Source organism: Asterias amurensis, chromosome 3, assembly GCF_032118995.1.
Source record: "Asterias amurensis chromosome 3, ASM3211899v1".
Classification (NCBI taxonomy): Eukaryota; Metazoa; Echinodermata; class Asteroidea; order Forcipulatida; family Asteriidae; genus Asterias; species Asterias amurensis.
The window spans coordinates 25,668,281-25,690,759 of record NC_092650.1 but is presented as its reverse complement, the minus strand read 5'-3'; the positions used below and the strand labels follow the sequence as shown (position 1 = coordinate 25,690,759).

The window sequence follows — 22,479 nt, the reverse complement described above, 5'->3', positions numbered from 1 at the left end:
TACTGGACACGGGACACTGATGGTATTCTCAAAGACCAGTCTTCTCACTTGGCGTATCTCTACATAAATTATGCACAAAGTAACAAACCTGTGAAAATTTGAGCTCAATTAGTCGTCAACGTTGCGAGACACTAATAAAAGTAAAAACACCCATTTCACACGAAGTTGTGTGCTTTCAGATGCTTGATGGCCTACCAAGCGCATTTGGGCTCTGTCTCACGCTCACACGCACAGCAACCATTTTTTCACGCATTGGGGCCAGACCGGGAAAAAAAAATTGACGTCATGCATTGCCAAATCGCGCTCGTGTGTAAAAAAACGCAATCTACAATGTTTGCACAATCTTCAGATTGCACGCACTTTATCAGAATCATCATTTTTTTGCACAAACTTTGTACAAACAAAGCACAAATTTGCAGATTGCGCACGCTTTTGCTCTTCCAGCAGATTCAACTAAAATTCGGCAGAGCGCAAAACGCTTATTGCGCACAAGTTTTTCCCGATTCGTTTTAGCAAACTCGTGAAATGCGCTCCACTAGCGAAGACACAACAGGCAGAGGAAGTGAGCGGAGGATTTTGGACATCATTTTAGTCGATTTGTTTTTTTAGTTTGGAAGGAAATAATCTGAGACAATCGTGCCTCCACATAACCATCAACATATTCTGTGTACCTCATGTTAGTTTTAATTATTCTGACGAGGTTTTTGACACATTTTGGAACACCTTTTTGTCCAGAATAAAATTTCTGATTTTGTTTTATAAAAAAATAAAAAAAAAAATAAAAAGTTGGGCGGCGATTTCGAAAGGAAGCTTCTAAAACTGGCAAATTTTTTCGGGGGGGGGTTGAGCTCACGCATAGCTGGCCTCTGGACTTGGCATCTCTGGAATTGTGTATGGTTATGTATATTCCCATTGACTTGTGTATGGTTGTGTAGTTTCCCATTGACTTGTGTATGGTTGTGTCAATACCCATTTACATGTGCATGGTTGTGAAGTGTCCCATTGACTTGTGTATGGTTGTGTAGTTTCCCATTGACTTGTGTATGGTTGTGTGGTTCCCCATTGACTGGTGTATGGTTGTGTAGTTTCCCATTGACATGTGTATGGTTGTGTAGTTTCCCATTGACTTGTGTATGGTTGTGTAGTTTCCCATTGACTGATGTATGGTTGTGTAGTTTCCCATTGACTTGTGTATGGTTGTGTAGTTTCCCATTGACTTGTGTATGGTTGTGTAGTTTCCCATTGACTTGTGTATGGTTGTGTGGTTTCCCATTGACTTGTGTATGGTTGTGGAATTTCCCATTGACTTGTGTATGGTTCTGAGTTGCCTATTGACTGATGTATGGTTGTGTAGTTTCCCATTGACTTGTGTATGGTTGTGTAGTTTCCCATTGACTTGTGTATGGTTGTGTAGTTTCCCAATGACTTGTGTAATGGTTGTGTAGTTTCCCATTGACTTGTGTATGGTTGTGTAGTTTCCCATTGACATGTGTATGGTTGTGTAGTTTCCCATTGACTTGTGTATGGTTGTGTAGTTTCCCGTTGACTTGTGTATGGTTGTGTAGTTTCCTATTGACTTAATTGTGTATGGTTATGTATATTTCCATTGACTTGTGTATGGTTGTGTAGTTTCCCATTGACTTGTGTATGGTTGTGTCAATTCCCATTGACATATGCATGGTTGTGAAGTGTCCCATTGACTTGTGTATGGTTGTGAAGTTTCCCATTGACTTGTGTACGGTTGTGTAGTTTCCCATTGACTTGTGTATGGTTGTGTAGTTGCCTATTGACTGATGTATGGTTGTGTAGTTTCCCATTGACTTGTGTATGGTTGTGTAGTTTCCCATTGACTTGTGTATGGTTGTGTGGTTTCCCATTGACTGATGTATGGTTGTGTAGTTTCCCATTGACTTGTGTATGGTTGTGTAGTTTCCCATTGACTTGTGTATGGTTGTGTAGTTTCCCATTGACTTGTGTATGGTTGTGTGGTTTCCCATTGACTTGTGTATGGTTGTGGAATTTCCCATTGACTTGTGTATGGTTCTGAGTTGCCTATTGACTGATGTATGGTTGTGTAGTTTCCCATTGACTTGTGTATGGTTGTGTAGTTTCCCATTGACTTGTGTATGGTTGTGTAGTTTCCCATTGACTTGTGTATGGTTCTGAGTTGCCTATTGACTGATGTATGGTTGTGTAGTTTCCCATTGACTTGTGTATGGTTGTGTAGTTTCCCATTGACTTGTGTATGGTTGTGTAGTTTCCCATTGACTTGTGTATGGTTGTGTAGTTTCCCATTGACTTGTGTATGGTTGTGTAGTTTCCCATTGACTTGTGTATGGTTGTGTAGTTTCCCATTGACTCGTGTATGGTTGTGTAGTTTCCCATTGACTTGTGTATGGTTGTGTAGTTTCCCATTGACTTGTGTATGGTTGTGTAGTTTCCCATTGACTTGTGTATGGTTGTGTAGTTTCCCATTGGCTTGTGTATGGTTGTGTAGTTTCCCATTGACTTGTGTATGGTTGTGTAGTTTCCCATTGACTTGTGTATGGTTGTGGAATTTCCTATTGACTTGTGTATGGTTGTGTAGTTTCCCTTTGGCTTGTGTGTGGTTGTGTAGTTTCCCATTGACTTGTGTATGGTTGTGTCGGTTCCCATTGACTTGTGTATAGTTGTGTAGTTTCCCATTGACATGTGTTTGATGGTTGTGTAGTTACCCGTTAATTGTTTATGGTTGGGTAGTTTCCAATTTGTGTGTGTATGGTTGTGTAGTGTCTCATTTGAATTGCAGACCTACCAAGTCTCACGCATTAGGCGTGAGACCCACGCATTTGGGCTCTGTCTCACGCTCACACGCACAGCAACCATTTTCTCACGCATTGGGGCCAAACCGGGAAAAAAAATTGACGTCATGCATTGCCAAATCGCGCTCGTGTGTACAAAAAAACGCAATCTTCAATGTTTGCACAGTCTTCAGATTGCACGCAGTTTATCAGAATCATCATTTTTTTTGTACAAACTTTGTACAAACAGAGCACAAATTTGCAGATTGCGCACGCTTTTGCTCTTCCAGCAGGTTCAACTAAAATTCGGCAGAGCGCAAAACGTTTTTTGCGCACAAGTTTTTTCCGATTCGTTTTAGCAAACCCGTTAAATGCACTCCACTAGCGAAGACACAACAGGCAGAGGAAGTGAGCGGAGGATTTTGGACATCATTTTTAGTCAATTTTATTTTGGGGGGGGGGGGTTGGAAGGAAATAATCTGACACAATCGTACCTCCACATTAACCATCAACATATTCTGTGTACCTCATGTTAGTTTTAATTATTCTGAAGAGGTTTTTGATGCATTTTGTAACACTTCTTTGTCCACAATTAAATTTCTGGGCGTCGATTTCGAAAGGCCTTTTAAAAAAGATTTCGGGGGGGGATTGAGCTTTGAAAAGTCTCACACATAGCTGTCCTCTGGACTTGGCATCTCTGAGGTATGATGATTTTAAAAATATCTGTGGAAAAAGGGGGGGTTATAACATCAGATAGTTACAGTGACGAATTTATCAAATAAAAACTTTAAGGGCAGTGGACACCAATGGTAATTACTCAAAATACTTATTAGCATAAAACCTCGAGTGGTAACGAGTAGTGGGGAGAGGTTGATGGTATAAAACATTGTGAGAAACGGCTCCCTCTGAATTGACGTAGTTTCCGAGAAAGAAGTAATTTTCCACGAATTTGATTTCAAGACCTCAGATTTAGAACTTGAGGTGTCGAAATCAACCATATAAACGCGCACAACTCCGTGTGACAAGGGTTGTTTTTCTTTCATTATTATCTCATTTCAATACATTTATTTCAATGTTGCCATAAAGTTACATTTGTGTACATCATTAAAGTTAATATACATGGTAATGAATAAATAATGGCAAACCACAGATGAAGTAAAGACAATAACAATTTACACCGAAGTTGAGTAGATAATGACAAACAGGACAACATCTAGGCATAGGGTGAAGCAAAGCTTTTGTTCCCGTACCTACGGACAGACAAAAGACGAACAAAACAAACAAATACACCAACAGACTACCACAACACTGACTTACATACAAAACATGTACATGTATGGGTACAAAGACAAACATCATCCGGAAAATATATCATAACTTTAACTAAGAATTAAGGACTGCTTTTAATTTTTTTGCAAATTTTGACAAAGTAAGTGCAGATTTAAGTGAATCACTGAGACTATTCCAATATGTAGTACCACGTTGGACAAGACTATTTCTAAATAAAGATGTTCTGTTGAAATGGACATAAAGATTTTTCTTACGAGTACTTCGAGTATCATACGAATGAATATTTGAAGTTAAGGTAAAGAAAGAGTTAAAACAAGAAGGTAATGCATTATGGTTGTATTTATACATAAACTTACCTAAGTTAAGGCGATAAAGATCATTTAATTTTAGAAGTTTAAATTGTTCAAAAAGTGGAGCTGAATGATCACGATAACCAGCATTAGAAATGATTCGAACAGCCCGCTTTTGTAAAGTAAATAGTTTGTTACACTGAGTTGAAGAACACCGGTCATCGGTCATCTCGCAACTTCGATGACCGATTGAGCTCAAATTTTCACAGGTTTGTTATTTTATGCATATGTTGAGATACACAAAAGAGAAGACTGGTCTTTGACAATTACCAATGGTGTCTCCCCATGCCTTTAAACAAAATTCATTTATACTGTATGTACAGAATATTTACAACCTATAAGTTCTTAGGCAGAAGTGAAGTGAAGGGTAATGAGAAGTTATTTAACACCGTGTGTTTATGTTAAGTCCAAAGGTTTTTTATTATATCTATTATTATCGTTTCCAGGCCTGTCTGCTAGTGTCCAGGAATATCTTTTTGGCAAAGTTATTTGCTAAGCAGAAAGTGAATGGAGAACCAGTGTTGGCCTAGTAAACCTGTTTTTGCCTCGCAAAAAAAATTGCATGTTATGCTAAATAAGCTTTATTGAATTCACTACAGCCCCATTATCTGTGTATTTCTGTTCTAAGTTTGTGTTTTCACAAACCTTCCTTTTGTACTATTCCCCACTCAGTGAAGAATGGTCCAGGCGGAGGGGGTGTCTTGAACGAGACCACGCCCCCTGGTGGTGCAGGCCACGGATCTTACGGTGGGGGAGCCTTTGAGACGATTACATTCCCGCCATTCAAAGTCAGCAAGTTCGGGTATCCTTATCACATGGGAGACGGTTACCATCTCATAGGTGGAAGCTCGGGTAAGCTTAGACTTGATGACAAGTCGTTAGGCGCTGCCTATTTGTTACAAACACACATGCTGCCGTTCGTGCAACAGTCACATTGCGATTACTGTATACATTCATGCAACGGTCGTAGGTAGCGCGTGCCACTGACTCACACACGTACTGGGATCGAGGATGAGTGCACCGTCCCCGTAGCTACACCGCGCTTAACAATTACCGACTTGATTCCAAGACTAGGATAAGCTCGTTCGCCGATTGATTGATAGCCGTTTCGAAATCATGGCTGGATGGGCTCCGGCTTAGCTCCGGTCAACTTGAAGCTCCGTATACCGAAAGTGCACGTTTTCAACGTAACTGGCAAAGCCTAAGCCGGAGGGCATAAAAGCTGTAAAATCCCAGCATCGTTTTGTATGAGCGTTTTGTTCTCAGTCGTCAGGTAGTGATTTTGCAGCAGACAAGAAGACAGATGGAGTTCTGCATGTGCTCCTCGTGTAATGTTGATTTTTTTTGTCTACAGTTTAAACTTTCTTCCATCGTTCTTTTTTTCAGGAGGTAAAAAGGAGTTTGCCACCGGGCTTATTCTGACAAACCCAAAGGGTGAGGGCGCTGTTGAATTTGTTGCAAAACAGAAGATCTCCATTGGTAAGAAATTTAAAACTGTTTAATACTACTCAATATAACTCGTATTCCATGCTAAATGTTTCTCAAGGGAAATACAGACTATATATTGATTTAGCAAACATCAGGTTCCTCCTGAAGACGAGCAGAGTATACTGGTCGAAACGTCAAGAACAAACTGGCTCTTCTCAGAGTCAACAATCAAACTAAAGAGCCTTACACATGGTTGTACCCGCAAGTTTCTTCCGATCAAAATGTTCGTCCAGATTGTTGTTTAATGTGATATTGCCACCAGTAAATCACCAGGGCCCAATTTCATAGAGCTGCTAAGCACACAAATTTGCTTAGCATGACATTTCTCTTCCTTGATAAAAAACAGGATTAACAACCAAATTTCCATGTGTTGCATATTGCTTGTTACTGGTATTCTGCTGTTGTTTGCTTGTCCTGAAATTCACCTGTAAATTTGCTAAGCAAATTTGTGTGCTTAGCAGCTCTATGAAATTGAGCCCAGGGCTAATACGAGGTGTTCAGCTCAGTCTTCCTCCCCAAGCATCAGCGTGCCCCGCCAGTTTGCACAGATTATGTTACGATTTCTGTTCTGCCAGCCACTTCAAGATATAAGGGCTACACTTAAAGGGAAACATTGCCTTGGATCGGTCGAGTTGGTCTTTGAAAAGCGTTTGTAACCGTTTTTTATAAAATGCATATGGGTAGAAAGATGTTGTAAAAGTAGAATACAATGATCCTCACAAACATGCCTCGAAATTGCGTGGTTTTCCTTTTTACCTCGACGACTAACACGTCGGCCATTTATGGGGGTCAAAATTTTGACTCCCATAAATGGCTGACCGTGTTAGTTCGCACAGTAGAAGAAAAACCACGCAATTTCGAGGCAAACTTGTGTGGATCATTGTATTTTACTTTTAAAACATCTTTCCAACCATATGCATTATATAAAAAATGGTTACAAATGCTTTTGTTTGACCAACTCGTCCGTTCCAAGGCAACGTGTTCCTTTAACTGGTTTGGGCTATCAACCCAATTCAACTGTCACATGGGACAAGTTTCCACCTTCTCCGGGGTTGAAATGTGGGTATCATCATCCACTAGGAGCCTGGCTGGTAGAGCATAACTTCCTAATGTCGCTTTGACGTAAAGAATATTTGAGGATGAATATATTAAATTTAACAGGTTAATTTAAAATGTAAGTCAAAAGATAACTATACAATTTCTGCATTTCATATTTTGCTGTTTCCCCCACTTTCTTTTGGTCGATGCGGTTTTTTTTTTTTTCTTCTTCTTTTTTTTTTTTTTTTTTTTTTTTTTTGGGAGGGGGGGGGGTTGGGGGTTTACTTCAACTCTTCCAATATAGCATCTTCAAAGTTTTCGAATGTTATTGGTGACTGTTTGTCCTTTGTCCTTTCCTTATTTCCGCAAGAGGGTCATATATCAGCTAGTGGACAGTCTGGGTTTGTCTTCGACAATGAATTCCTCGATCGGCATCCAGACAGCGAGCCGTGTGCAGGGGGAGGAAGTGGTGGGCTCATCAGAATGAAAGCCAGAGAGGTAAAGCAATATTTGACAAAAGGATTCCTAAATATCTTGTTAACAACAAAAACAACTAGGGTCTAAGTTCTTAAAGGCACTGTACACGTTTGGTAATTGTCAAAGACCAGTGTTCTCACTTGGTGTATCCCATCATAAGCATAAAATAACAAACCTGTGAACATTTGGGCTCATTGGTCATCGAAAGGGCGAGAAAATGACGAATTTGTGTGCTTTCAGATAGGAATAAAAGACTTCTAGCTAGAAGTCTACGAGAAGTCTTTTAATATTTTAGTGAGAAATGACCTCTCTCTCAAAAACTACGTTACTTCAGAGGGAGTCGTACCCCACAATGTTTATATTATCAACAGCTCTCCAATGCTCGTTATCAATTTGTTTTTAAGTTAATATTTGTTTTGAGTAATTACCCAACGTGTACCTTCCCATTAAACAGCGCATTAATGCAATAACCGTCTCATTGTTCTTTACATAATATAAGGCCCTGGGCCAAATTTCATAAAACCTGTAAGCACCGCAGCCGTTTTATGTTTACGGAGCGACTCTTAGCAGGTTGTAATATTCAATAAAGCTGTTTACCGTGAAGTAAGTGCTGGCTAACCCGCGGTAAGTACACGAGTGACGTAACAATGCAAATCCACGGTAAACGTCCATGATGCACGCATAGAAATGTTCTTCTTATTTGAGAAATCATGGTGAAATACATTTATGCTTACGCACATTGTTCTGCTAAGTAAGCACAACAATTTATAAAAACAAAAATGCTCGGCACAACAATCATGGATTTCATATCGAGTTCAGACTAGTCTTAACTCGAGTTAGGACGAGTTAACTCGAGTTAGGACGAGTTACTTACTTAGGACTAGCCCTCCTAGGACTAGTCCTAAGTCAGGACTCGTCCTAACTCTTTGTGAAATCCACCCCCTGTTGTGTCTACGGCTGTGGCTGTCGCTAAGAGTGTTGCTACTATGCCTTCTATGCATTAACGCATCTTCACTTGACAAGTTGTAGCCATAACCACCAATCCATGCACGGTCTTTGACTTCTCTTATCTTCAGATTGAGATACGTGGAAATGGATTCCTGACAGCGACCGGTGGCGATGGCGCCCGCAACGACAACACTAGCATGTTCTGCGGTGGAGGAGGTTCAGGTGGTATCATCGAGTTCATGATTACCAAGAGAGCTCATGGGTATCTGCTTAGCGACCATCTGTTTCTTCAAGGTGGTGGAGGAACTAAACCTGGTGGTACAGGGACCTTTGAAATTACAAGTAAGACAACATTGATTCAATTAATTTGATTCATTGATTCAAATCATTTTGCGACTTGCGTAATTTATATATATATATATTTTTTTTTTATTTGGCGTTCCGATTTTAATAAAGGCACTGGACATCAATGGTTATCAAAGACAAGTATTCTTACTTGGTGTATCCCAAAATATATAAAACACCACAAAAAAACAATGACATTTGTTGACTCAGTTCAATACATCTTCGAAGTTGCACGATTGTTCGTTGACCAAATTTGTATGCTTTCAAAGTCTTTTAATATTTTGGGTGAGAATTACCCTCTTTCTTTAAAACTACGTTCTTCAGAGAGGGAGCCGTTTATCACAATGTATTATACTATGAAACAGCTCCCCATTTCTGTCTACCAAGTAAGTTTTTATGCTAACAGCTATTTTGAGTAATTACCAAAAGTGTCCCAGCCTTTGATTATGTCGCCTACCAAGGTATCATACGTGATGTAAATGAGCTGCCGAGGCCAGGAAAAATAACATCTAGTTGGACAGGTAGCTCAAATGCAAACAGTTGGTAAATAAAACGAAAAGGGGTTCCGATGGACCCTCGAAGTGTGACGTCAGAAAGTTGCTCATGCCCATCCTGCAAGCCACGCGTGCGTTTTCCATTGATGCAGCATCACTTTACCTCTACGAGGACGGCGTGATGACGTCTTTGGAAAACGAGTACTTCAAAACACTGAATTAGACTTTAAAACACCAAAGTAAAAACACGAACAATGTGATTTGGTGTATCAACTCAAAGTAATTATCAACTCTCAAACTAACATAGTACTGTATTAATTTTGACACAAAATCAAATAGATTTTGAAACAAACTAACAAAATAATGTCAATATTTAAAAGCCAACATGGAAGAGAAACAACATTGTACCAATGCTGTGCAGTATTTGTTCTTTGTCCTTGCTAACCTGTTCTGTTGACCAACTCTTCCGCGACTGATAGATTTCAAACTACGAAATGGTAAGTTTAGTTAATGTAACCTACAGTGGCCTTAAAGTGACATACCAAAAAATAATGTTCTGTCGACAGCGGTCATGACAATTCATAGACTTTGTCTCAAAGTCGGAAATGCTGAAGTTAGACTTCTTGACGTCACTTTGTGTATTTTGGAGGACATCCAATCCATCGCCGTTCAGTGAGGTGGCAGCAGGGGCTGGTACAATACGCGTCTCTGGCCAAAGCATTCCGAAATCTGAGAAACAGTTCATGTATAAATCGTTCTCTCAGATCAACATGTTTAAAGGCAGTTGGTAATTGTCAAAGACTAGCCTTCATAGTTGGTGTATCTCAACTTATGCATAAAATACCAAACCTGTGAAAATTTGAGCTCAATCGGTTATCAAAGTTGCGAAATAATAATGAAAGAAAAATAACCCTTGTCACACGAAGTTGTGTGCGATAAGATGGTTGATTTCGAGACCTCAAGTTCTAAATCTGAGGTCTCGAAATCAAGTTCGTGGAAAATTACTTCTTTCTCGCAAACTACGTCAATTCAGAGGGAGCCGTTTCTCACAATGTTTTATACTATCAACCTCTCACCATTACTCATCACCAAGAAATAATACCCTTGTCACACCACGTTGTGTGCTTTCAGATGCTTGATTTCGAGACCTCAATTTCTAAATCTGAAGTCTCGAAATCAATTTCATGGAAAATTTTACTTTTTTCTCTAAAACTTATCCACTTGAGAGGGAGCCGTTTCTCACAATGTTTTATACTATCAACCTCTCCCCATTACTCGTTACCACTCGAGGTTTTATGCTAATAAGTATTTTGAGTAATTACCAATAGTGTCAGCTGCCTTTAAGTGCGAACAATTATTACTTTCCTATAATGTCAACAGTTCCAGAGTTTCACACTACAATTATTACTTGGTTACGGTCATTTATTTTCGGACAACCGATACATACCAATATGACCCTATTAAACAGCCCGGCAAGAAAATTATCAGGACACTTATTTAATGAAAATGAAGTTCTGAAACACAACCTTAGTTCCATAAATCGCCAATACCTCTTTGCTTACAATGTGTTGCACCAACAAAGGCCATCAAACAAGGTATACACACCATTAAATTGCGATACCACTGTGTGAGATATCATGACATAATATAAAGTATTGGCAGAATTCATCAGCATTTTCGGGCTCTTTTGAGTTAGAAGCTTCCCCTACCCTAACAGCCTCATGAATTCGCTCCTCTCGTGTACATATATACTTCGTTTCTAGTTATTTATTTATTACAATATGAATTTTGTTTATGCGCTTTCTATTTGTTTACCTTTCTATACGTACTGATCAAAATTTAACTTTTTTTCTAAAAGGAATGTGGACTAATAATAATAATGCGCTGGAAGAGTGCTACGATTATAAGAATAGATGTGTTTTTAATTTACTCTTGAATGTCCGGAGTGTGTTGGTGTTCCGAATATGAATTGATGGGGCGTTCCAGCACCGGGGACCAGCGACTGAAAAGGACCGGTCCCCTGCCCTTTTGTGCCATATTGAACGTCATATTGAATTGAATCAAATTATTGAATAGAATCACAGAGTGATGAAGGCAACGATGACGAAAGTTGTAGCTGTGGAACGTCACCACCGAGCACTGAGCCAGCCTCAGAGCCACCGTCAACATGTCCTTCTGTAACAGCGGCATGTGACTGTAACAACACGGTGACATCGTGTCCAGAGGTCAACGTGACTGAATCGTGTGACTGTCACACAAGCGTGCCCGAAATAGGGGGATCGACCACTTCGCACCCGATGATGACCTCTCCAAACGAGGTGGATAACTCAGTTACCGATGTGATTGAAAGTACGTCCCAAGCGACTGGAGAAGAGTATACGACAACTAACGTAGGTAGACTTATATATCCCCTGCCTTTATCTTCAAAAGACATGTACTTGTTTTTCAGTGATTTCATTGGATACATTTATGTCGTTGGATAAAAATGCAGTGATGTAGCCTTACATTTAATATGTGTTTTGATTGGTCGGAGGTGATGTGTGTGCAGCTGACAAACATCACCTCGGACCAATCAAAACATAGATATGGAAAGCTTACTTTCGGTTGTCTGCAAGCAATGTCCACAGGTGTATTATGAACAGTAGATGTACTTGCATGTGATATTGGTACGTAGGATTCGACTGTGTGTGAAATAAATGTAGGTGGAAAGGTGATCATGAACGGGGATTGACTTACGCTACAGAGGCCCTCTGGCGTTATTCACGAGCCAAGTGTGACGTCGGATGTTCAGGCTAGGTACTCTTGATCGCCAACGCTAGCTTTTTGTAGAGGGCGCCACATCGACTGACTCGGAGGGAATGTGGGCATAGCCACATAGTTGGATCCTGGGCCCAAATCAATAGATCTGCTTAAGCACAAAATAGTACTCGGCACAACAAAATCATGCTAACCAGAATGAGGTTACCAGGCTGAGCAAAACTACCATGTCACATGTACCATTTGTGATTGGTATCATGCCCATTTCGGCTCAGCAAAGACTTTGTTTAGCAAAAAAATCCTGCTTAAGCAGCTGCTTGAAATTTAGCCCAGATGTTTGTTTGATATACAAATGTCTCTGCTCCAGTATCCGGTCAGCATTAACGCCGACAACGTTAACAAAACACTTAAGACTATAGTGGTTCCTGCATTATAGGCTTCCATTTTTTTTCTTCTCTTTTTGCTGATTTTGCTGACTGAACGTTGTAAACTATTGACAACGAATAGCAAAAACAAAACCTAGTCCAACATTTCAAGACTCCGACCATGTTGACCCTCGCATCGCCATACGGCAGTTACGGGTTGATGAACGGTTTGACTGTCACCGAACAATATATTGACAACTATCGGGAGAGGCAGCCGACATAAGGGCTAGATAGTTCAGTTGGTTGAGCGCCAGCACTAAAATGCGGACGTCGCAGGTTCCGAATCCGGCTCAAGCCCATTTTTCTCTGTTTAACCCCAAATCATTCAAAACACAAGTTTAAAAATAAACAATGGTGGTATTACCCTTTACTTCAACCATTCATATAACCACCTGTTTCTTTGAAACTTTTAAATCAGTGTCTATATTATCACAAAAGACAATTTTAACATCTTACACCCCCCCACCCCTCCCGCAATTCTTATGTTTACAACCCTTATATATCGAGGTAAAAATTGTCACAATTAGTTGGACAGTGCATCTTCTGCAAACGTATCTTTTAAACTGAAAGTTGATTTTTAGGAGCTGCTTTTTTCTATGACTGTCTTAAGCTTGAGATCTCTCCCCTTCTTATCCTGTTGTCTTTGATTTGTTTCGTCTCCGGATCTTCCGTCAATCTGACTCTCCTTGAATTTTTTTTCCTGTTTTCCTTAATGGATTTGGGTATTGTCTTCACATAGTACAACCTTTTAACCGGCAACACAAGCTTTTTTAACAGCTTGTGTTGCCGGTTAAAAGGTTGTACTTTACATAAAGGAAGGCGAGTTATAACTATTATAACAAGATTGTCCAATGCACTAATAACACTAAAACTGCGGTTTTTAACTCTCTTAAAAGTTCAATGGGTTTTTCTGTACACCATGTTATGTTCCACTAAGTGGGTAGAAAACCTATTTTGATCACCAGTATGTTGGACACTGAAAAATCTCCCGAGAACAAAATCCGATAAATCTACTCCGCGGTCATAATGCATAAATAAAAAAATATAGTAAGACTACAGAAAGTTCTGTAAAAGAACAAACTGTACCTGGCAAGTAGATTTTTGTTTTTTTGTTTTTTATAGTATATTTTTGTTTAGTAGATATTAACTTTTTCTTTTAATACCGCAAACTAAATACATACACTAATGTTAATGCTTACTGTTTCAGGCCTTCACGTCGCTTACACCCAGTAATGCTGCAAAATACTTGGAAGTAAGTTTTTGCATTAGTTTCACCATTGTTTTTCATCAAGCTCTGTTATTATTTCAATTAATTCATGTTTGGGTGGGGCGTGATAAAGACTCCAATTACGTCACCATGGCGTCAACAAACATCACATGATGTCGACTTAAATTAACACTTAGAAATTATTTTTAGAGTTATGTTTGTGTTGTGTTGCTGTAGTAGAATGTGGCGTACCTAGATATCTGAGAATTTGAGTTACACTGTAAAAATATCCGTAAAATTACGGCACTTTACCTGGCAGCTAGGGTGCCGTAAATAACTACCCCTTCAGTAGTAAAAACTACCCCTTCAAGGCACAATTTACAAAACTTCCACCGTGAAAATTACGGCACTTTACCTGGCTGCCAGGTGAAGTGCCGTAAATTTTACGGAGTTTTTTTTTACAGTGTTATAAAAGCCTCATAAACTAACAACTTTGGAAATTTGATTGCAGGAAACTCTGGTACAGATGGAAGGTAGCAGTGGAGCGGAATTTACAAAGGTAATTGTAGTAACTACATTTAGCGTAAAGGTAGTGGATGGACTATTGGTAATTACTCATAATAATTATTAGCATAAAACCTTACTTGGTAAACGAGTAATTGGGAGCTGTTGATAGAATACAACGTTGTGAAAAATTTCTCCCCCTGAGGTAACGTAGTTTTCGAGAAAGAAAACGTAGTTTTCCACGAACTTCGTATGTCAACTTCGTGTGACAAGGGTGTTTTTTCTTTCATTATTACCTCGCAACTCACGACGACCAATAGAGCTCAAATTTTCACAGGTTTGTTTTTTTATGCATATGTTGAGATACACCAAGTGAGAAGACTGATCTTTGACAATTACCAATAGTGTCCACTGTCTTTAAAGGTGTTATACCTGATTGGAAAACAACAGCATTGTTTAATTTGAAAGTTTACTGACATAAATGGATTAAGTTTATACTAGAAAACATTCTTTACCGTGAGATATTTCCATCTACAATGAAGTCATATTCGAGAACACTGTATCTGAAAACCTAAACACACAAAACATAAAAGAATTGAAAGATTATTTCAAACAAAAATGTGTCAGTGTCTTTGCTTGAAGTTAAACAAACTTGTGAAATTTGAGCTCAATCGATCCTCGAAGTTGCGAGATATTAAAGAAAGAAAAAACACCTTGTCACACGAAGTTGCTTTCAGATGCTTGATTTCGAGATTCTAAATCTGAGGTCTCGAAATCAAATTAGTTGACAATTACTTCTTTCTCGAAAACTACGTTACTTCAGAGGGAGCTGTTTCTCACAATGTGTTATACTATCAACAGCTCTCCATTACTTGTAACTAAGTTTTTTATGCTAAAAATTATTTTGAGTAATTACCAAAAGTGTCCACTGACTTGAAGTGCATAGTTTTACTATCTGATCCTGACTCCAAAACGGATTGGACCAGACATTTCCTCACGTCCAATTCATGAATAAGGTTGATAACACATAAGCATGAATACTGTCTGCAAGTATTTTGCCAGCTCCGACAATCCTGTTGGGTGATTCAATAACAGAATACAGAAACTAAAAGATAAAATATAATAAATTTATCTTATTCATGGGCCTACATAGATAGTCAAAAACAAGGACATCCAGTGGGTGATCGAGGTTGCTTCCATTTCGAGTTTATTCATGTAGATATTTGACTTACAAATTGAAATCTAGAAAAGACTCAATTTGCAAGTGAAGTCTGAAGAAAAAAACCAATTAGATTATCTAAACGGCACTTGGCAGTGAACAGTCGTTAGCAATCAAAATAATGAAGTTCTCTGAAACTATTGACTACCATTGCATTGAAAACATACAGTTTTTACTTTTCAGAACCACTCTAACTCAATTCGAGAATATCATCACATGATGTACCACAAACCTTATACGAAGTCGTAATCCTACTTTTCTACTACCATGTATAATGTTTTTGTTTTGGTTTTTCAACTATTCAATTTCTGTTATTAATTCCATCTTTGACTCAGGAAGAAGCCGTGCGTGTGTTGCAAGAGGCGGAAGCTTTAGGGTTGAGTCTGGGTAAACAGCTTGCGGTAACTAGGAAAGATGGCGAAACCGTTTCTACATCAGCTGCGTCAGAGACTATTGGTAAGCTGGGCCTAACAAACACAACTAATTATTAGTAACAGTAATCATTTACAATGCTTGTACAGCGCTATTCCAAATAACATGATCATAGCGCTTGACATTGAAACATTACGAAAACTTAAAGCCATTATACACTTTCGGTACAGAAACGAAATTAAAAGTTCGCAGATTTACAAATAATTTACAGGGTTTACAGAATATAATGGTGAAAGACTTCTCTTGAAATATTGTTTCATGAAACTCTTTACTTTTTCAGAAAACATTAAAACAATATCAATTCTCGATAGCGAGAATTACGGATTTTTTTGTTTAACACATGCATGGTCATGACACAGCGAAACGTGCGGAAACAAGGGTGGATTTTCCCGTTATTTTCTCCCGACTCCGATGATCGATTGAGCCTAAATTTTCACAGGTTTGTTATTTTATATACAAGTTGTGATACACGAAGTGTGGGCCTTGGACAATACTGTTTTCCGAAAGTGTCCAATGGCTTGAATAATATATACAAACAGATGTGAAATATATACAAAGCATGCAGAAGAAAACAATTAATTGTTAGCAAAGCAGCATTCACAGAACAGGTGTGTCTTTTTTATTGTGGAGGCGTCGTGGGCGAGCGGTTAAAAGTAACTTATTCAAGCTCTGAAAATCAGCAGAGTTTTGGCTCCAGTCCCATTTATAACACTTGTGTCCCGTTAATAAGCAAGACACTTATTAGTCATTGCGTCGTCATTCGGTTGGAACGTAAAGCCGTTGGTCCCGTGTGTTGTGTAACGCACGTGCGCTTATCGAAAAGAGAATGGGTTTGCCCAAGTGTTCCTGGTTTGATTGGCAGTATATTGTGCCACAGCATTGTGCATTGTAAACCATTACATGGTAAAATGTAAAGGAGTATAGATCTCATCATTCAAACGTACTCCCATCCTTGCAAGAACTAATGTCAAAGGATTTGGGTACTTTTTGTTACACAAAACACAATGTCAACAGATTTTCATTCAACTTAACACTGTTTGAAGATCATGATAGTAGAAAGCCTCCTTTAAATTTGAGTTGCTTAGGTGCTGTAGTTTTTGAGAAAATAGTAAAACAATGTAATGAAAGTACGTTGTTACATGCTAAAATAATTTTCGTCTCATGATCACTGAGACGAAAACTACGTTCATAACATTGTTTTACTCATCTCTTAAAAACTACAGCACCTCAGCAACTATGATTTTCAGGGAAGCTCTCTGCCATTTTTATCTTCACAATGTGTAAGTTTAGTGTAAATGTGTAGACATGTTTTTGTTGTCCTGCAAAAAGTACATAGACCCTTTAAAGCGTCTTGAGCGTTACTGAGTAACGGGTATGCGTCTATTATCTAGAAGCCTCTATTACTATTGTTATTTATTATACAAAGAGGTCTTTTTTAATTAATGAAGTAGGAGGAAATAACGACAGGATTAGCCTTGGCATCCGGGTAGTGGAGGTGTAGATCCAATCCTCATTATTATGGAATTAAAAAAAGCCACAAGTGCGAGGTGCTGGGGTGACCTGATGATAAGCCAATCGCCCACAGAGGCTTGGGCTTTGATCTTTTCATCAAGGAAGTGAATATAACACCCACCCTTGTTGCATAAATAAAAGATGTTTTCATCATTCTATTAGAAAAACGCAAAAAAACCTTATTCTGGTATAGGCACAATTTTGTTGCGCTGACTATTTTCTGTTGAAACAGGAACAAGCTGTATGAAAACGGCCGTACTATTATTGTACACTGATGCATTCTTGTAAACAATGCATTCAGCGAACAATTATCTCTTCTTGTAGGCCAACGTCGACCTCAGTTGAGAGCGCCAGTACGTTAAACCCGGAGGTCGTTTGTTTAAATCCCGCTCTAGTGATTCTTTCTTTGTTCAACCCCAAATCATTAACAAAGTTACTCAATCAGTCTGCCTTGTGGTTTAAATCTAATCTAATCTAATCTAATCTGATCCAATCCAATCCAATCCAATCCAATCCAATCCGATCCAATCCAATCCAATTCAATCCAATCCAACCAATCCAATCCAATCCAATCTCATCCAATCCAATCCAATCCAATCCAATCCAATCCAATCCAATCCAATCCAATCTTATCCAGTCCAATCCAATACAATAAAATCTAATCCAATCCAATTCAATCCAATCCAGTCCAATCCAATCCAATCCAATCCAATCCAATCCAATCCAATCCAATCCAATCCAATCCAATCCAATCCAATCCAATCCAATCCAATCCAATCCAATCCAATCCAATCCAATCCAATCCAATCCAGTCCAGTCCAGTCCAATCCAATCCAATCCAATCCAATCCAATCCAATCCAATCCAATCCAATCCAATCCAATCCAATCCAATCCAATCCAATCCAATCCAGTCCAGTCCAATCCAATCCAATCCAATCCAATCCAATCCAATCCAATCCAATACAATCCAATCCAATTCAATCCATCCAATCCATCCAATCCATTCAATCCATCCCATCTAAATCTTATCTAATCTAATCTAATCTAATCTAATCTAATCTAATGTTCCATTCAGGTATGTCCGTTGTCATAGAGGATGCTGCCGTGTTTGATGGCAGCACATTCCCAGATCTTAAAGATTCGGTTTTCAAAGCAGACACAAAGTGGACAATACCTTCTCTTTCTCAACACGTATCTGACTTCCTGCCCAAGGAAAACGCATCAGGTTAGTTCAGAGTTTCACGGTCAACAACAGTTAATTATGAATTGAAGACATTTTCGGCGGCTATGTTCTAAAGTAACACGAAGTTTTTGAAGATTAATTATAATTTAAATCTCTCTTTTGTATTGGGTATTGTGTGACATTGATATTACATAGTTTTTTTTTTAACCCTTTATTACAGGCTACATCATTGTGGTAAATATTCTCTTCTTGGAACTTGGAGAGGCTCTTGGAGGGAATCTCGACTGGTACGTCTTGGGTTGTGTTGCTTAAACTAGCTCGGAGAAACAGAGATTGTTTTAAAGGGTAGAAACAATGCGCATTTGCGCGTCACTTAATAGCTCAATGTTTTTGTAAATTTAAACTTGCATCGGGGTTAATTGCAAAGGTCGATTCCAGAGCAGTGACTAACCAGCAGTGTTCTCCCTTGATAAAAACAGGATTACCAACCAATTTTCCACATGATTTTTAGGATAAGCAAAGAACAGCTGAATACCAGTAACAAGCAACATGAAACAAATGGCAATTTTGTTGGTAATCCAGTTTTTATCAAGAATGAAATTTCATACTAAGCAAATTTTTGTGCTTAGTGGCCATACGAAGTTGGGCCCAGGACACATTAGATCTGACTGACAGTGGAGCTGGTTCCACATTGGGACAATCCGCTGAAATTAAAACGACTTTGGGACTCTGTTTTGCGACGAGGAACTGGTAAACTTGAAGGGATTAGAAAACAGTCTAGTGACAGGACGGCCCTGTGTGACATTTAAACTTACACATCTATCAGTGTATAGCGGTGAAACCAAAATGAATATTCTATGGTCTTGTTTCTCAATAAAACAATTATTTGACAGAGCTGCTGGAGACATCTATGAACTGTTGTTTTAATTTTTACATATCTTAATGTTTACTGGCAACTTCTCGTCAAAATTACAGGCCAACTGAAACAGTTAACAGCCGTGTAGTTGGTACTTCGGTTTACGTAAGTGCAAACGTCACAGCAAACTTCACTAACAGTGTACGCATGACAGCAGAGAAACTTCAGGTAGAGAAAACTTGCTCAAGATTCCATACAGTATTTAAATGTGTATTTTAAACGTCGAATTAAAGGCAGTGGACACTATTGGTAATTACTCAAAATAATATCGGCATGAAACCTCACTTGGTAACGAGTAATGGGGAGAGGTTGATGGTATAAAACACTGTGAGAAACGGCTCCCTCCGAAGTGACGCAGTTTGATAAAGAAGTAATTTTCCCCGAATTTGATTTCGAGACCTCAAGTTTAGAATTTGAGGTCTCGAAATCAACCATCTGAAAGCACACAACTTTGTGCGACAAGGTTATTTTTTTTTCTTTCATAGTTATCTCGCAACTCCGACGACCAATCAAGTTCAAATTTTCACAGGTTTGTTATTGTATGCATATGTTGAGATACACAAAGTGGGAAGACTGGATTTTGATATTTACCAATAGTGTCCATTGTCTTTAAAATATGAATTATTGCTTCTATTGCAGAAACACGTACTTGGCAACTCCAGCTGTCGGTTCTGGGACTTCGGTTCCACGTAAGTATAAATACCTCCTCTTTCTACCTTTTGGTACGTTGTTTGGGAGGATTGTAAGAAACACTTTTATGCAACTAAGTACGATATGACAATAAAATCATTTCCACTACTACCAGGCCATTTGCGTGCGTATGTTTGTGAAAAAGGGAGGCAGACTATTTTATAATAATATTATGCGAATTGTGCGCATTTCCCCCACTTTTTTTTCTACTTTGTTGATTTGTTGTAGGATGTTTCATGAAAAACACAATTCGAAAAACAAATATGTTACAGTTTTGTCTTGGTCAAGCCACTATTTTGCAGAGATTGGCTAGATTATTCTTCCGGGCATGCGTAAACACATTCGCGACATCTCAAAGACGCAATCACACATTTTGTAATGAAATATTCACAGGCTTTTAATGTTTATTGGTTACACTTCTCATTTAACCAATTTTAGAGGCACCGTAGAGGGCGCGTGGTCTGCGGAGGGATGCGCAGTAGAAACCGAGAACCATACCCACGTGACGTGTTTGTGCGATCATTTGACTAACTTTGCTGTTCTTCTCATGCCGAACAGTGTCGTGGTGAGAATTTAATTCATTTATTTTTTACTTTTATTTCCGTTGTAATGGCAATCAGAGGGCAGTTCGGAGGCGTAGGAGAACAGGATGAAAGCCAATTTACTTTTAAAGTTTTCGTCAACAATTTCTCTGATATTTAAGAAATGAGTACAAAACAAAACTTGGTCCTGGTTTTAATCTTGCGAGTTCAAAAATCCGATAGATAATGTTAGAATCAGCTACAACTACAAAATGTAATACTGTGATAAACAGTAATTATAACTGTTGCATTAAATTTTGCTTTAAAAAAATTATTGCCGATAAATTATTATTCTAGTTTGTTTGGTTTGTTTATTTGTTGGGTTGTTTTTTATTTGTATTTATTTTAGATTGGAGCCGTTGATAAGATAGCACTTGGTATCATCTCCTACATTGGTTTGGGTCTTTCGCTCTTCTCGCTGTTACTTGCTTTTATATCTATCAGTGTATCACTCAAGTTAGTATTGTGCTAGATATTTTAAATTAAATGATTCGGGTACTTTTTCAAAATGGCCACAGATTTACATTAAACTTGAAGAGTTTGAAGAGAATGATAGTGGAAAGCTTCCCTTCAAATATTACTAACTGAAGTTGTGTAGTTTTTGAGAAATGAGTGATTGTTACTGTATGCATATGTTAAGATACACCAAGTGAGAAGACTGATTTTGACAGTTTACCAATAGTGTCCAGTGCCAGGATTCAGGTCTTTTTTCAAAATGACCACAGATTTACATTAAACTTAGAGAGTTTGAAGAGAATGATAGTGGAAAGCTTCCCTTCAAATATTACTAACTGAGGTTGTGTAGTTTTTGAGAAATGAGTAAAACAAGTTTCTAAATAATTGTCAACTCAGAAAGATGACAACTACTTTAGCAATTAAAATCCCAGTAACCAGATATGATATTATACCAAAACCATAGCATAACTGGTTAATACATTTTTACATGGTAAACTGGGACGACAATTATTTGTTTTACTCATTTCTCAAAAACTACAGCACTTCAGTAAGTAAAATTTCAAGGGAAGCTTTCTACTATCATAATCTTTAAACTGCTTAAAGGCAGTGGACACTATAGGAAACTGCTCAAAATAATCATTACCATAAAACCTTTCTTGGTGACGAGTAATGGGGAGAGGTTGATGGTATAAAACATTGATGATAAATAAAACGGCTCCCTCTGAAGTGCCATAGTTTTCGAGAAAGAAGTAAATTTCGAGACCTCAGATTTAGAACTTTAGGTCTCGAAATCAACCATCTAAACGCACACAACTTCGTGTGACAAGGGTGTTTTTTCTTTCATTATTATTTCGCAAGTTCGATGACCAATTGAGCTCAAATTTTCACAGGTTTGTTATTTTATGCATATGTTGAGATACATAAGCTGTGAGGGATATTCTTTGACAATAACCAATAGTGTCCACTGCCTTTAAGCCCACTATGATGCTCTAACGTAGATGGTTCAAAACAGGATGGTGGCTATGAAGAGACATCGCACATAATTAACAACAACGGAAATATTTCCGTATTACAAACTTTGGTGCAAAACCTTTAGAAATGTATATATGGAAATTATATTGATCATTGAATTCTTGTGGAATTGATAAACTTGTTTGTGCGATGTTCTTCCTGAACTTCCATTATAAAATTTGGCTTTTGGTATAGCTTTCAATCAAGCTTACCGAAACCAAATGTTCATGTTGTAGCTTCTCAACAGAAAATATTGACTAACACCACTCTGCTTAGCACGAATAGGCAGGATGCTAGTCGCAGTTGGTACGTGCATGTGTGGCATGACATTTTGACTGGTAACGTGGTTCTGGTATGCTCTGCTTTTGTGTGCAT

General features: G+C 38.4%; 1 protein-coding gene across 1 annotated transcript in view; it reads left to right on the top strand.

The window, feature by feature from the left end:
• Positions 1–22,479, top strand: part of LOC139934795 (uncharacterized) — a 44,352-nt gene that overhangs the window by 5,312 nt on the left and 16,561 nt on the right. The window contains exons 5-19 of the mRNA XM_071929199.1: positions 5,093–5,272; positions 5,807–5,899; positions 7,317–7,444; positions 8,500–8,713; positions 9,690–9,707; positions 11,287–11,600; positions 13,600–13,644; positions 14,111–14,158; positions 15,658–15,778; positions 18,343–18,492; positions 18,671–18,737; positions 19,426–19,534; positions 20,006–20,055; positions 20,495–20,621; positions 20,987–21,093. Of these exons, the coding sequence (XP_071785300.1) occupies positions 5,093–5,272; positions 5,807–5,899; positions 7,317–7,444; positions 8,500–8,713; positions 9,690–9,707; positions 11,287–11,600; positions 13,600–13,644; positions 14,111–14,158; positions 15,658–15,778; positions 18,343–18,492; positions 18,671–18,737; positions 19,426–19,534; positions 20,006–20,055; positions 20,495–20,621; positions 20,987–21,093 (1,771 nt within the window). The remainder of the gene's footprint in view (positions 1–5,092; positions 5,273–5,806; positions 5,900–7,316; positions 7,445–8,499; positions 8,714–9,689; positions 9,708–11,286; positions 11,601–13,599; positions 13,645–14,110; positions 14,159–15,657; positions 15,779–18,342; positions 18,493–18,670; positions 18,738–19,425; positions 19,535–20,005; positions 20,056–20,494; positions 20,622–20,986; positions 21,094–22,479) is intronic.